A 16,135-nucleotide genomic window follows, 5' to 3' on the forward strand; every position below is an offset into this window, starting at 1 on the left:
AGAAGCCAATAATTCAGAAGCTTCTTTTGGCAGGTTGAGATCTCTGGTGAGGTCATTTAACTCATCCTGGTTGAAACATTGAGGAATTGATGACATTCTCTTGTAATCACAGTCACCTTCATTAGGATCAGAAGGATACTCATCCTCACAGAGCTCTGGTAGCTGGTGAAATGATGGAACTGGCACTTCCTGTGAGTGAGGGACCGGGCGTCTTGCAGAGACTAAATCAGGATAAGTCCACTTGCTACAGTTGTTACGATTGATTCCATTAATATTTACTAGACAGAAATAACAGTCATCAAAGTGATTTTTGGGTTCTCTCCAAACCATCGGTAGGCTACGCCAAATTTCAGACTTTTTCTTTTCCCAGTAGTAAATGTTCTTTTCCCACTGTTGTAAATGTTCTGTACAAGTTTTACAGACCTGATACTAAAAAAGTAGAGCCGATAAAGGAAAACTGATTTCATATTTGGATTCAGTGACCCAAATATAGCTAAAATCAGTTCTAAAATCCTAGGCACCAAAAAAAATTTTTTTTTGTTGACCTGTGTAATTGAGCTAATATCACCAACATACACAAATGTTTTTCAATAAGTTTATTATCTTCAGATGTTGCTAACTGACTCTTAATCAGAAACAAAATTAAGCATTTCAACTATAAATGTTTCAAAATCCATCAGAAGAAAACGTGGAAATTCTTAATTCATATTAAATCCAAATTTAAATTGAAAGTATTATTCAAAATTAAAATAAAATTTTATTTAAAAATTTAAACATTTGAATTTTAAGCTCCTAAAAAATGTTAGTAGTATCTGATGATGATGAGATGCAAATTTATATTTATGTTGGAGATTTTTTCAATGAATGATGTTTTTATGAAGATATATTTTGTACAATTGTTGCAGCTAAAAAGTAGCCCAACTCATCTGCAATCCTCTTCTTTGTTGTCTCCGAATAAAGTTGCTTTATCTTAAATCATGCCAACGGGTACATTTCCTGTCCTGGTAAAACTGCTTAAAGCAATTTTGTGAAAACAAAAAGTAAGTTTAATGGCTTCTATTTCAAGTTAGTCTTTAAGTACTAATACAATAAGATTTAGAAGTGCTGAAGACAAAATTTAGAAGTGCTGAAGACTTTCATCATAGCAAAATATTTGTAAAATTTGTTATACTGGAAAATACCAAATGTCATTAGTTGCCCCTGATATTATGATATTTATAAAATCAAATGTTTGAAATTGCTTCATATGATGCCAAATAGTTTCAGAAAGTATTAACACTGTCAGCATAATCATTTAACTTGAAATATTGTTACAAGTAATTTCGACAATTTCAGATTGTTTTCTTCAGGTATAGAATAATGGAACCTTACAATTTAAAATATACGTTAATGTGTTCCAAACTGCAAATTTAAAACATATTCCATAAGATGCATCAATACATTGTAAAAATTATAACAATAATAATAATTAATTAATAAATAAATAAATAAAACAGAAATAAAAAGGTACAAAAAATGTATAATTTAGAATTAACTTGAACAAAAATTATTGTGCTAACTTCTTATGTAACTACCTGGGTCTACAACTGCCGGTGATTCTCTGTGGGTTGCTATATCTCTCTCATTGTGTTCCTGGCTCCTGGGTCATGTCATAGTTCAGTCTTCCTGATGAGAGTATTTTCCACTTCTGGAGTTGTCCTCTGATACTGTGCAAAACCCGATCCTGTTGACTGTGCCAGTAAAGTTCAGAATTTCAACCGTTTCACAATTGGTGACCATTTGGTGAACCAATAACAGAATAACTTCCAATAGTTCTTGTTTCCCATACTTGTCATTCAAGAAGACACCTTATGACGACTGATGAATAGTTGTCTAGCTTGGCATTTTCTTCGGCTACCAAGATGAATCCAGACTTTGATCCAAACTTCGATGCAAACTTTGAGGCCAACCTTTTATTTGCTGCTTTCATGTTGACCTTATGGAGTTGTCGACAGTTGTCGGTTGACCAATCAGCGGCTATGCGAGTTGCTCTCTGAGCTCTATGGGACTTCCCACTGCCTTCCTCCCTCTGAACTAGTGAGTGATCCTGCGAGTTGCTCTCTGAGCTCTATGGGACTTCCCACTGCCTTCCTCCCTCTGAACTAGTGAGACAGTTACCAAGACTGTGTTTGCCCATTGCCCAAAAAGCCTAACTGAATCCCCTAATGATTTTCCTTAAAAGTGTTACGAAGGTCATCCTNAATGCATTAGATTTTAATAAAATTAAAATAAATATATGAATTTATAATTAGAAATACAATTTGCCCAAAAAACAAAAAATTCAAATTTGTATATTGAAAGAATTAATGTAATACAATGACTATCTGAACTCATATGAATAAAAAAACACACATCTTTCTCATAAAACAAAGAAACTTATATAAGTAGAATATATTTGATATTCTTGCAGTCATTTAAAATATAACAGATGCAGTTAATTAATTAAACAAAAGATACAAATAAAAATTAATAAAATTTTTTAAATTATTTTTTTGCATTATTTTAGAACAGAATTTGAAATTGTGATGAGTTCAAAAAAGAAGTTAGCATAAAAATTCTTACTTTAAAAGATGCCATATGAAGATTATGAAGTGCATCATCTAACTGTGAACTTCTATATCTTGTTAACGGTTTCCCTTGATCTAGTTTGCCACTTATATCATGTTGACGGGCAATTATAAATGTTTCTATAGGACCTAAATGACCATCAGCAAGAGCACTTTCACTGCGAAGTCTTTCCATAAATGATTTGAATAAAGCTGTATTATTTTTCAAAAAGCCCAAGCGATGTAATCGGGGTAATTTACGTAGAAGAACATGGAGAGGTAGTCTTTGAATCAGACACGTCCAGATCTACATAAAATAAAGTACTCATTTACAAATAAATAATAGACACACACCAGAAGAATATAATAATAAACTTTCTACAAACCTATAACCAGCGTGAAATATGTTCAATTGCTTATGGCATTCTAACGGATCGTTACAAATGGAACATAGCCTGATGAAGGATCCAGTGGGATCTGAAAACGTTAGCCTAAGCAATTGAACATATTTCATGCTGATTATAGGTTTGTAGAAAGTTTATTATTGTATTCATTTATTTTAAAATATTCAAAGAACTAATTCAAAATGTTACATTAAAACACAAATTTTTAATAAAATAGCAAAAAATTTTAAAGATAAATTTGCATATTAAAATTTTCCTACTAAATTATTATTTTATATTTTGTAGTGGTTTTTCTTTTAAAAATATATTTAATAAGTAGTAAGAAATAAGTCCTTGGTTAAAACCTGATTTATTGAAATGCTACCAGTCTCAAAACTAAGATATTCAATTGCCAGATGCATTTGTATGATATGTGTTTTAAGTTTTATAATTTTGATTCTAAATTTTGAGACTAATTAAAGATTTTAGACATTGCTTAAAATCATTCCAAAAATATTTAGTAGTTTGTTTATACAGTAGAGCATCGATTATCCGACCACCAATTAACCGTCACCTTGGTTAACCGACCGCGTTCTATTCAGCAAATTCAAATGTCCGCTAGTGATGTGGTGCTAAAATATTTGGCTATGTCTTGGCTACTTTAATAGTACTTTTACATGTTTTAGCTGGCAACACTGGCTCGATCACGAAAGGGAGGCAAGTATTTAAACGAGGCTTAATTTTGTAATTATGAGTGGTTCTNCTGGTGAAATGATGGAACTGGCACTTCCTGTGAGTGAGGGACCGGGCGTCTTGCAGAGACTAAATCAGGATAAGTCCACTTGCTACAGTTGTTACGATTGATTCCATTAATATTTACTAGACAGAAATAACAGTCATCAAAGTGATTTTTGGGTTCTCTCCAAACCATCGGTAGGCTACGCCAAATTTCAGACTTTTTCTTTTCCCAGTAGTAAATGTTCTTTTCCCACTGTTGTAAATGTTCTGTACAAGTTTTACAGACCTGATACTAAAAAAGTAGAGCCGATAAAGGAAAACTGATTTCATATTTGGATTCAGTGACCCAAATATAGCTAAAATCAGTTCTAAAATCCTAGGCACCAAAAAAAATTTTTTTTTGTTGACCTGTGTAATTGAGCTAATATCACCAACATACACAAATGTTTTTCAATAAGTTTATTATCTTCAGATGTTGCTAACTGACTCTTAATCAGAAACAAAATTAAGCATTTCAACTATAAATGTTTCAAAATCCATCAGAAGAAAACGTGGAAATTCTTAATTCATATTAAATCCAAATTTAAATTGAAAGTATTATTCAAAATTAAAATAAAATTTTATTTAAAAATTTAAACATTTGAATTTTAAGCTCCTAAAAAATGTTAGTAGTATCTGATGATGATGAGATGCAAATTTATATTTATGTTGGAGATTTTTTCAATGAATGATGTTTTTATGAAGATATATTTTGTACAATTGTTGCAGCTAAAAAGTAGCCCAACTCATCTGCAATCCTCTTCTTTGTTGTCTCCGAATAAAGTTGCTTTATCTTAAATCATGCCAACGGGTACATTTCCTGTCCTGGTAAAACTGCTTAAAGCAATTTTGTGAAAACAAAAAGTAAGTTTAATGGCTTCTATTTCAAGTTAGTCTTTAAGTACTAATACAATAAGATTTAGAAGTGCTGAAGACAAAATTTAGAAGTGCTGAAGACTTTCATCATAGCAAAATATTTGTAAAATTTGTTATACTGGAAAATACCAAATGTCATTAGTTGCCCCTGATATTATGATATTTATAAAATCAAATGTTTGAAATTGCTTCATATGATGCCAAATAGTTTCAGAAAGTATTAACACTGTCAGCATAATCATTTAACTTGAAATATTGTTACAAGTAATTTCGACAATTTCAGATTGTTTTCTTCAGGTATAGAATAATGGAACCTTACAATTTAAAATATACGTTAATGTGTTCCAAACTGCAAATTTAAAACATATTCCATAAGATGCATCAATACATTGTAAAAATTATAACAATAATAATAATTAATTAATAAATAAATAAATAAAACAGAAATAAAAAGGTACAAAAAATGTATAATTTAGAATTAACTTGAACAAAAATTATTGTGCTAACTTCTTATNGCATTTAGGCCAGGGGTCGCCAAAGTGGTTGATGTAACATTATTGGGGGGTCAATGCGGCTAGGGGGTCAATTGGGGGTTGATTAAAAAATTTAAACTAAATATCTCATATTGTTTCTTAGATATTAAAAAAAAACATTTCAGTAGCACTTTAACCTTCTTTATCTTGAAAACAGTGTTTTGGATAGTAGCTTGTTTTCCTAATTACACTTATATTTTGATCTATCACTTCCTGGAGATAGACCAGTGTTATTAACAACACACATCAATCAAAACCCGCTATCTTAAGCAAATATACCAACCATTGCCGTTTATGAGATGACAACTAACACCTCACTCTAGTGCCAAATTTATTTCTAATCTATTATCATATATCCAAAATATAGCCCGATCATTTATGGCAGTGGTTGGTGTAACTGCTTATTAACAATTACTATATATTCCCTGTATGTATATTCATTTTTAGAACTATGTACTGTACAGTATATTGTGAGATTCTGGGGGTGATTAAGTAGTTAAAATTAATATGTAGTTAATTGTGAAGTGGAAAAAACCCACTTTCTTTTCCCACCACCTGGTCTTTCCGATGCCCTCTGATCTGATAGAAAAAAAGACGATCAAATATCCTTACATCATCAACAATCCTTAACAATGTTTTTAGTAAGTTTATAATATAAGTCACAACACTTCGTTGATGATGTCTAAGAAATCCGAAATTGTTTGCCTTATATGGCAAAAGGAATTGTGACACCTGGCAAGAAAGTATCAACAACACAGCTGAGGCATTAAATTGTTATGGCCCATATCAGCCGAACCAGTGACACATCTCGACCTTAGACCACATTAAATCAAAATCACTTGATAGTATTCCCACACTCCAGGACGATAAAAAGGGCACATACTTGAAGTACGGGGCGGACGCCTTTCGAGGAATGAATAAATGTTCTACCCGCCAATATGTACATCACCAATTTCGACTCCCACTGTAAAGATCCATGATCATTTCCCTGACCTTCGTATAAGCCGGACCTGCCGACAGCAAACCATTTAGGAGGTATTCAGTAAATCTATGTAAACTCTCTCTCGGTCGTTTAGCACTTAAGTACAATTAGTGTATAACTGATATAGTTTAATCCATAAACATAGTACCAGATGTTAGGTTGTTTATGCCTGTATGTAATCTTGTACACTTTAATTTAGTTCATTAAATTGTTATTTTTGTTGTTTAACCTGATCTCGTGTGGACTTATTAGATGCCGAACCGCCCTATCGCAACTTACCCACAGCACTCCCCACTTGACGTTAGAGAAGCTCTCCTATTTAATTCCAACACGTAAAAGCCATCCAGTGACGCTGTGAGCAGGACTCAATGTCCCGACGTTGGAAAAGGGCGGACAGTGATAACTTGTCGCCCCGAATTATCATAACATAATTCAGTTTCTTTTCATAACATATTGTTTCTATTTATAGAAACTGAAAATTTTAATATGTATAGTAAGTCTTCACTTAACAGCATTGATAAGATCTTGGAAGCTGTGACATTAAGTGAAATTTTATCTAATGAAACAAATTTTATCATATGCTAAATGATATAATTGAGTTGATATTCTGATTGGATTGTGTTGCATTGTTCATTATTTATTTTCCAGAACCAATTTTCCTATTTGTAAAGAAAATTTAATAATAATAATAATCAGAAATGATTACAAATGTATCTTTCTTCAATGATGCTAAGTGAGGACTTGCTTTATTTCATAAAATAATAACTTTGATGTCCATAATGTTTGTTTGATTAATTTTTGATAAAATATACTTCAAAACTTAATAGAATTAAAAATTCAAAAATAAAATATACTAAATATAAAAAAAATTCAAAAATATACTTCAAAATATTACCTTTATCAACAGGTCTATGATGAGACAGTCTGAATAAATCTAAATGAGTCCATCGATGGCGTTGAATAATTTTAGTAACTTCACATGCCTGTACTTTTGCAGACTTAGAACTATACCAGGAACTAATAGCTCTGCGACGAGCTCGTCCCCAAGCTTTTGTTGGTTTGCTTACTTCATTTAAAAAACGGTTAAAAGCAAATAATTCTACAGATGTAGAACAAACTTTATCAACAGCTTTAAATGCAGCAGATTTAATTTCATTATTTTGAGAATGAGCACAAACAGCTAAAGCATATAAAATAGCATCTGGACAAAGAGACAATCCTTCAGAAGCAAATCTGATAATTTCTTGAACAACATCTTTACCTTTACCATCTGCAATCAGGGATTCAATACTATGGACACTATCTAAGGAAAACACAGGTTTTTTTGAATTATAACAGTTGCCTTCTGTACCTAGATATAAAAAATGATGTAATCTACTAAATGCTAAATTTGTTTTACTGTTGTTGCCTTCTGCCATTACAAAATGTATGTCAATGGCACCCAAAACAGAATTCCACTTTAATCTGAAAAAAAAAAATAATAATGACTTTTATCAATGTAATTTTTAATAATTTGTAAATTTAAAAAAATACATCAACAAAAAAAACCTATAATATTTAGCTTACTTAATTTACTTTTATTAAAAATACATTGAAGATACAAAATTTGTCTTTAAGTCCATCATTCACAATCACCAGTGATAATCCAAAAAAATAATTTTCACTTACAGAGATGACCTTTTATTTGAGACTACCACTGTAAACTATTTTGCACTTTTTTTATAGACACATAGCCTCAAATAAAAGGTCATCTCTAAGTAAAAAAAAAAATTTTGAATATCACTGATAATTATGAATGATAAACTTGTGAAAACAAATTCTGCATCTTCAATATATTTATATATTTTTAACATGTAAATACAGTATTGTCAGCCAATTTTAATCAACAATTTACTTCTATATTATTGAATTGTTTTATAAAATATAAAATATATTGTTAAAGTTTAAAATATTTATTTAAATAACAGTTAAAAAATAAAATTTTTATACAAAATAATATATTAGCACAAAACATTTATATATATATATATAAACTACAGTTATTCTCATCATAACTTATTAAGTTCTTAATTCACAATATCAATCAAAACTTGTAAATACATATGGTACATATTATATTATATTGTTATATTGCTCAATTGAAAGTAAATTACATTTGAAAGATCATTCACACTTCCAAATTGTAATTTAACAACCATAGTCATCCATTATTTTAGAATGGAAAATAAACAATCTGAAATACAAAACCTTTGAGAAAAGCTTTTCCAATCTATTTTAAAAGTGTAAACTATAACAAATAATTTTTGTTTTTATAAAAGAATGCAAAATTCAAAACATTTTAATTAAAATGCTACAAATAATACTTTCAATAACACAGAAGAATTATTTCGTTCAGTAACTTATTTACAGTATATAATGAATTGTTGGTTTCAGATACTTTTTCACCTAAAAACAAAGTATATTTGACTTCCTTGCAATATTCAAAACTCTAAAACATTTAGTAATCTAAGCATGAATAGATGGAATTTCTTAAAGAGAATATTCAATTACATATATAATAAATAACAGATAATGGATTGTTTTTGTAAAACAGAAATTTTCATTATTTAAAAGAAAAAAAATATATATTTATTCTATTTTTCTCTTTCCTCCCCAAGGCCACTAAAATGGCAATAGAACTTTTATATAGTAATATACAGTAATACCTCGACTTATGCGAACCTGGAGTTACACGATTTTCAAATCTCGTCTATTCGTCTTTTGTTTGAGCGCCACGCAACTCTCGATTACTCATCCCCCCACACTATTGTTCGGCTTACATGTTTGAACGTGTCGCGCAGAATTGACGCTTAGCCACAATTTATTTTGTGTTATTTATTTCTGTGTTTGTTATATCTACGGAGACTTGAGAGACTCTATGTGATGACTTCTTGTAACTGTGAACGAATCAAAAGACGAGATAAGATTAATGAGAACATTTATTAGCTTACATACATCCAACTTGGATTTTACACAAATTGCGAAATTATACCCCGACTTACGCGGTTATCGCTCGGTCCCACCTATCGTGTAAGTTCAGGGTATTACTGTACATTAAAGTATTATTTTACCAATCATTGAAAGTATTAGCAAAATAAATATCAACTAAATAATATTTATGTTATCAGAAATATTAAATATAAAATGGTCCAATTAGAATTGTCACACTAACAAAAAAAAATCTAGAAAGATAAAAATGTTAACTTAAAAACATGTGTTATGGCTAAATTGAATAAAAGCTAGAATTAAACAGCTAATGCTAACTTATTCATTTATAAGCCTTCATGAACCACCAAATCTTCCTCAACTCAAATGAAAAGTTGTCTAATAAGAATTTTCAAAGCTTTACTCAACATTTACAAGACCTGAAAGGCATTTTCTGTGATTACTTTCCCATCCCAGTTACAAGGAAAATTTTTTCCATAGAATCCTTTTCCACATGACTTAATTAGTAAACCTACCAAATTTGGCAACATTCCAGTTATTCAAGAGAATTACTAAAAGCTGAATAGGAAGCATTTAATTATTACCATCCTGTATGTATTTATGTACTATACAGTACATATATAAAACCATATTAAATTTATATTACATTTTAATGAATGACATAATGTTTACAAAATTTCATTTATGTAATCATATTTATAATCATAATCACTGATCCCTTGCCAATAAAACCATCTTTATAAAACATTAAAGTCATCTCTAACACAAACAACACAGGTCAACAGTGGTTTTGGAACCCACGTATTTTGAGCTGATTTCATATGAATTTGATGTCCTGAATTCAAATACAGCATTAGTTTTTGCCTAGGAGCTCTAATTTTTAAGATATAGCATTTTAGCGAAATATACGTTTCAATATCTTAAGTTAAATCCATGGATCAAGTAAAAAAACTAAACACGGAATTTTTATTATTATATTATGCAAATATTATTCTATACAAAGATAGAGGAAAAAGTCATCAATAAAACTAAACAGTTACACATTGAGGAAGCTTCTTTTCCGTGACTTTCGTGAATGTATTTTGGAGCAATCCCTTTTTAAACTCCAGCAGTAATCTGCCATCATATGCGTATCCCATCTTCCTTGGTAGCGGTCCTCCATAGTTTTAATATCCTGGTGAAATCTTTCACCTTGTTCTTCACTGGTGTCTCCTAAATTTTCAGGAAAACGGTCTAAGTGACTGTGTAAATAGTGCACCTTAATACTCATATTACACCCAAGGAATTTGAAACTGTTAAGCATCTCGTTTACCAGTTCAACATAATTTTCAGCTTTGCGTTTGCCTAGAAAATTTCTGACAACTGCAACAAATGAAGTCCAGGCTTTTCGCTCAGCTTCATTCATCGAATTTACGAAGGCAAGATCGTTAATGAGTTGTCTTATTTGTGGGCCGTCAAATATTCCTGCTTTAATTTTTTCTATACTTAACTGAGGCATTTTTTCCCCTATATATGCAAAGCATGATCCCTTCTTATCAAGAGCCTTTACAAACTGCTTCATTAGGCCTAGCTTGATGTGCAGTGGAGGAAAGATGATTTTCTCTCGTTCAACTAAGGGGTCGTTAATGACATTTTTTTCTCCAACGTCCATGTTTTCTCTCTTAGGCCACTCTTTTCTAACCCAGTGGTGTGTTTTGTCTCTGCTATCCCAGAGGCACAAGAAGCAAGGATATTTGGTGTAGCCAATTTGCTGTCCAAGGAGAAAGTTTACCATTTTTAAGTCTACACAAATTACCCATTGATGTTCACGATACTTTATCTTCTCCAAGACCAGAGCTATGGTGTTATATTCTTCTTTCATTTTCGTTGAGTGAGCAATTGGTATTGAACCATATTTGTTCCCATTGTGTAGAAGGACACATTTCAAACTTCGTTTTGAGCTGTCAATAAATAGGCGCCAATCATCTGAAAAATATTCAAGAAGGCCCATTTTTTCCAAGAGTCCTCTAATTTCGTGACAAAACACAAAATTGTCTTCTTGAGAGAAGAAGGGTAGCAGATCCTTTTCTCTTGTACGGTAAAAGGTAATTTTGGTTCCTTGCTCCAGTAAATTTTTCTCCTTCAACCCAGAAGCCAATAATTCAGAAGCTTCTTTTGGCAGGTTGAGATCTCTGGTGAGGTCATTTAACTCATCCTGGTTGAAACATTGAGGAATTGATGACATTCTCTCGTAATCACAGTCACCTTCATTAGGATCAGAGGGATACTCGTCCTCACAGAGCTCTGGTAGCTGGTGAAATGATGGAACTGGCACTTCCTGTGAGTGAGGGACCGGGCGTCTTGCAGAGACTAAATCAGGATAAGTCCACTTGCTACAGTTGTTACGATTGATTCCATTAATATTTACTAGACAGAAATAACAGTCATCAAAGTGATTTTTGGGTTCTCTCCAAACCATCGGTAGGCTACGCCAAATTTCAGACTTTTTCTTTTCCCAGTAGTAAATGTTCTTTTCCCACTGTTGTAAATGTTCTGTACAAGTTTTACAGACCTGATACTAAAAAAGTAGAGCCGATAAAGGAAAACTGATTTCATATTTGGATTCAGTGACCCAAATATAGCTAAAATCAGTTCTAAAATCCTAGGCACCAAAAAAAATTTTTTTTTGTTGACCTGTGTAATTGAGCTAATATCACCAACATACACAAATGTTTTTCAATAAGTTTATTATCTTCAGATGTTGCTAACTGACTCTTAATCAGAAACAAAATTAAGCATTTCAACTATAAATGTTTCAAAATCCATCAGAAGAAAACGTGGAAATTCTTAATTCATATTAAATCCAAATTTAAATTGAAAGTATTATTCAAAATTAAAATAAAATTTTATTTAAAAATTTAAACATTTGAATTTTAAGCTCCTAAAAAATGTTAGTAGTATCTGATGATGATGAGATGCAAATTTATATTTATGTTGGAGATTTTTTCAATGAATGATGTTTTTATGAAGATATATTTTGTACAATTGTTGCAGCTAAAAAGTAGCCCAACTCATCTGCAATCCTCTTCTTTGTTGTCTCCGAATAAAGTTGCTTTATCTTAAATCATGCCAACGGGTACATTTCCTGTCCTGGTAAAACTGCTTAAAGCAATTTTGTGAAAACAAAAAGTAAGTTTAATGGCTTCTATTTCAAGTTAGTCTTTAAGTACTAATACAATAAGATTTAGAAGTGCTGAAGACAAAATTTAGAAGTGCTGAAGACTTTCATCATAGCAAAATATTTGTAAAATTTGTTATACTGGAAAATACCAAATGTCATTAGTTGCCCCTGATATTATGATATTTATAAAATCAAATGTTTGAAATTGCTTCATATGATGCCAAATAGTTTCAGAAAGTATTAACACTGTCAGCATAATCATTTAACTTGAAATATTGTTACAAGTAATTTCGACAATTTCAGATTGTTTTCTTCAGGTATAGAATAATGGAACCTTACAATTTAAAATATACGTTAATGTGTTCCAAACTGCAAATTTAAAACATATTCCATAAGATGCATCAATACATTGTAAAAATTATAACAATAATAATAATTAATTAATAAATAAATAAATAAAACAGAAATAAAAAGGTACAAAAAATGTATAATTTAGAATTAACTTGAACAAAAATTATTGTGCTAACTTCTTATGTAATGTGTGCTATATTACCAGATGGTTGGTTGAGCAAAGGTTCATTACACAAACTAAGTATTGCTATGTAAAGTGACTCCCATATGAAAACAACCCTGCAATCTGAGCACTGTTGAAGTAGGGTGGCATCAGGCCATAATATTTTGTAACCATTTTCTAAAGTGTTTCTAGCAAGTTTGGTAGTGGTTCTGCAGTTTTTGATATCATCCTGATGTTCTTGAATGTGGCAAGTCAATTTGCTAGCTGGAGCAAAAATATTTTATATTAAATATTTTTGCTCCAGTTTGTGTCTGCTTTACAGCAGACACAAACTGGACCATGTAGACTCCTGACTTCTCCAAAAAGATAAAACTATCCCTATCAATAATAACAAACAACTGCACATTGGAGTTTACTAAACAACACATACCTCAGAAACCTTTAACCGATGCAAATTAAAATTTAACAATACAAACGTTTTCAGCGGGAAGATTAAGTGAATCATAAACCTAAAGGAAGGAGAGTAAAGGGATAGTCGTTGTTTATGTGATATGTTTCTTTCTTTCTTTTTTGCTTAACATCAAGGTTCTTCGAACAATATTTGGACAAAAAAGGAAAAATATTTTAAATGACTTTCAATATAACATAGAAACTTTTACATTTGAAACTATTGAGCACATGATTCCGTTCTATCTTTCCTATTTAAAAATCATTCCAAACAATTGTGTTTTTCGTATTTAATATCGTTTCAAACAATTTGTTACCTGAAGAAGGACCCAGGAAGGATCTGAAAACGTTTGTATTGTCAAATTTTAATTTGCATCGGTTAAAGGTTTCTGAGGTACGTGTTGTTTACTATCTCTATCATTACATAATATTCTGCAAAGGAAAATCTGTGGTTTTATAGGAAATACAATACTCTGTTTCTTGAAAGTGCATAGCAAACACACAACTCTTCTTTTTGTCATTGTATCTCAAAGCAGTTGGTGGGAAAAGAGAACTGCAAACAAAATTATTGACATAACTAAACTTGGATGTTGTATAACCAGCATTGTGTACTGTTGTAACAACCTGACTCAATTCTTTGTGTACAAGCAAGGGTGACGAAGAATATAAATATGCCCTGTGGATAAAAGCAGCAATTGCCACATTTACATATCTGGGAGGCTGAAAGAAGTTGGCTGGTAAGATGTAAGTGGATAGTTCAAACTTGTGGTGACCTGAGAATCTGAGTTGTGTAGAAGTCCTATGTATAGACAAATCTAGGAAGATAATCTTACTTTCTCTTTCTTCTTCCGTAGAGAAAGAAATGGAGAGTAAACTCTGGCTAGAGATTGAATGAAAATTAACAGTTCCTCAGTGGTACGTACCATCCCAAGCAATTAAGATATCATCTACATACCAGATATAGAGTAAGGAGTAACATATTGTAATGGATAAATAAAATACTTTATATTCTATGTTTCTCATAATTAACCCAGCCAAAACAGCTGAGAGAAAAGAGCTCATAGGAACACCTTGCTTTTGTTAAAAAATACTGGCTGTTAAATCGGAATTGTTGTTGTAATTGTGTTGAGTAACCAGAAGGAGACCCTCCGTAAACCAAGTATATGAGACCACAAAATCAGAGTCAGGAACAACTGTAGTAAACAATGCAAAAATATTTTATATTGGGGCCACAACTAGAAAATTGACTTGCCATTTTCAAGAACATCAGGATATCAAAAACTGCAGAACCACTATTGAACTTGCTAGAAATACTTTAAAAAATGGTTACAAAGTATTATGGCCTGATGCCACCCTACTTCAATAGTGCTCAGATTGCAGGGTTGTTCTCACATTAAGCTAGATGATTTAACTTCTCTAATGCAATCACTAGATGTCTGCTTAAACAAGTCATTTAAAGATTGCATATGTAAAGCATGAAATAATTAGATGTTAACTGGTGAAAAAACATTTACAAACAGTGGAGCTCTGTGCAGCATCACTTGATGTACTAATTATTCATATTATAAGATTAAAGTAACTATATGTGTTTTGTAAACCTTAGTAGGTGTTTTGACCAACAGGCTCTTCAATTTGATATAAATGGTAACATAATTAAATTTTCACCCATCATTAAATATCTAGGGATTTTTAGATACTAATTTAACTTGGGGTCATCATATTCATACACTTAAAAATCAAATAGTGAGATGCCGAGGAATATTTAAAATAAAAATCATGATAATACCTGATACATGATTAAAAAAGAAACCTGAAAATACTGCATAAAATACACCTATAATCAAAATTACAATATGGAACTATGGTTTGAAGCTCCACCCTGAAATAAATTAATTTTAACTGAATATGTAGGAACTGATTTAATGTTAATTGCAATTTATGTAAATAAATTTACATAAACTGCAGTTAATATAAAATCAGTTCCTACATATTCTGTTCAACAAAGCTCCTTTTGACTCTAATTGTTTTGAAGCTGAGCAAATATTATACATTAAAAATGTATAAATTTTTTTCTATAGATATAATTATAAAGCAAAAAAAAAATCATCACCACTATTCTTTTCTTAATGCTATTTGAAATATAATAAAAAATGGAATTATTCTACTAGAAACCCTGATAATAAATTAGCAGTTGGTCAGAAGTCTATAATAGGTATTATATGCTGAAATACTCTTATTCCAGATATAGAGATAGGTGTGACTAATCTTTTGCTATTTAAACAGAAACTGCACTGCATATTTAATGTAAACAGACAATTAAGAAGGTGATATGATTCTATCAGAATTTGATAATTTGTTCAATGATATATAACAAATGATAATTATAATTACCACTATGCCTAATAATGATGTTTCATGATGTGTGATTTTTAAATATTGAAATGTATTTTCGTTGAATTGTTTTTGACTTGTGTGCTTGCTTTATATTTTCATCTCTTAATATCAAAAATCTGAAATTTAAGATTAAAAATAAACCAGCAACATTTAAAATTTTGGTAGTGCCATCTGTTATATTTTATTCAAAATCTTTTTATACAGTAAAACCTCCATTATCCGGACCTCCATTATCCGGATTTTCGATTATCCGGACTGTTCAAAATAAACAAAAATTTTACGAATTTGCTGATTTGCACTTGGCGAATTACGACACTGTTTATGTACGTGATTGAATGCATAACTTTTTTTGTTTTAACAACGTCTCACCCAGCACAGTGGCCGTAAACTCTTAAATATAATTTACGTAGTAATAAAAATATAACTTGACATACGTATTTATAAATAATTTATATTCAAATTACATCATTTCTATGACCAAGGGCGGCGTAAGGCATGG

The 16,135-nt window shown here is 31.0% G+C and overlaps 1 protein-coding gene across 1 annotated transcript in view; it reads right to left on the reverse strand.

Moving 5' to 3' along the window:
• The window catches only part of LOC111626355 (60 kDa SS-A/Ro ribonucleoprotein-like), a 66,701-nt gene that overhangs the window by 40,509 nt on the left and 10,057 nt on the right, over positions 1 to 16,135 (reverse strand). The window contains exon 2 of the mRNA XM_023369704.1: positions 7,032 to 7,600. Within this exon, the coding sequence (XP_023225472.1) occupies positions 7,032 to 7,554 (523 nt within the window). The 5' untranslated portion in view covers positions 7,555 to 7,600. The remainder of the gene's footprint in view (positions 1 to 7,031; positions 7,601 to 16,135) is intronic.

Source organism: Centruroides sculpturatus, unplaced genomic scaffold (assembly GCF_000671375.1).
Source record: "Centruroides sculpturatus isolate CEXI.00-Female unplaced genomic scaffold, Cexi_2.0 scaffold26, whole genome shotgun sequence".
Lineage (NCBI taxonomy): Eukaryota > Metazoa > Arthropoda > Arachnida > Scorpiones > Buthidae > Centruroides > Centruroides sculpturatus.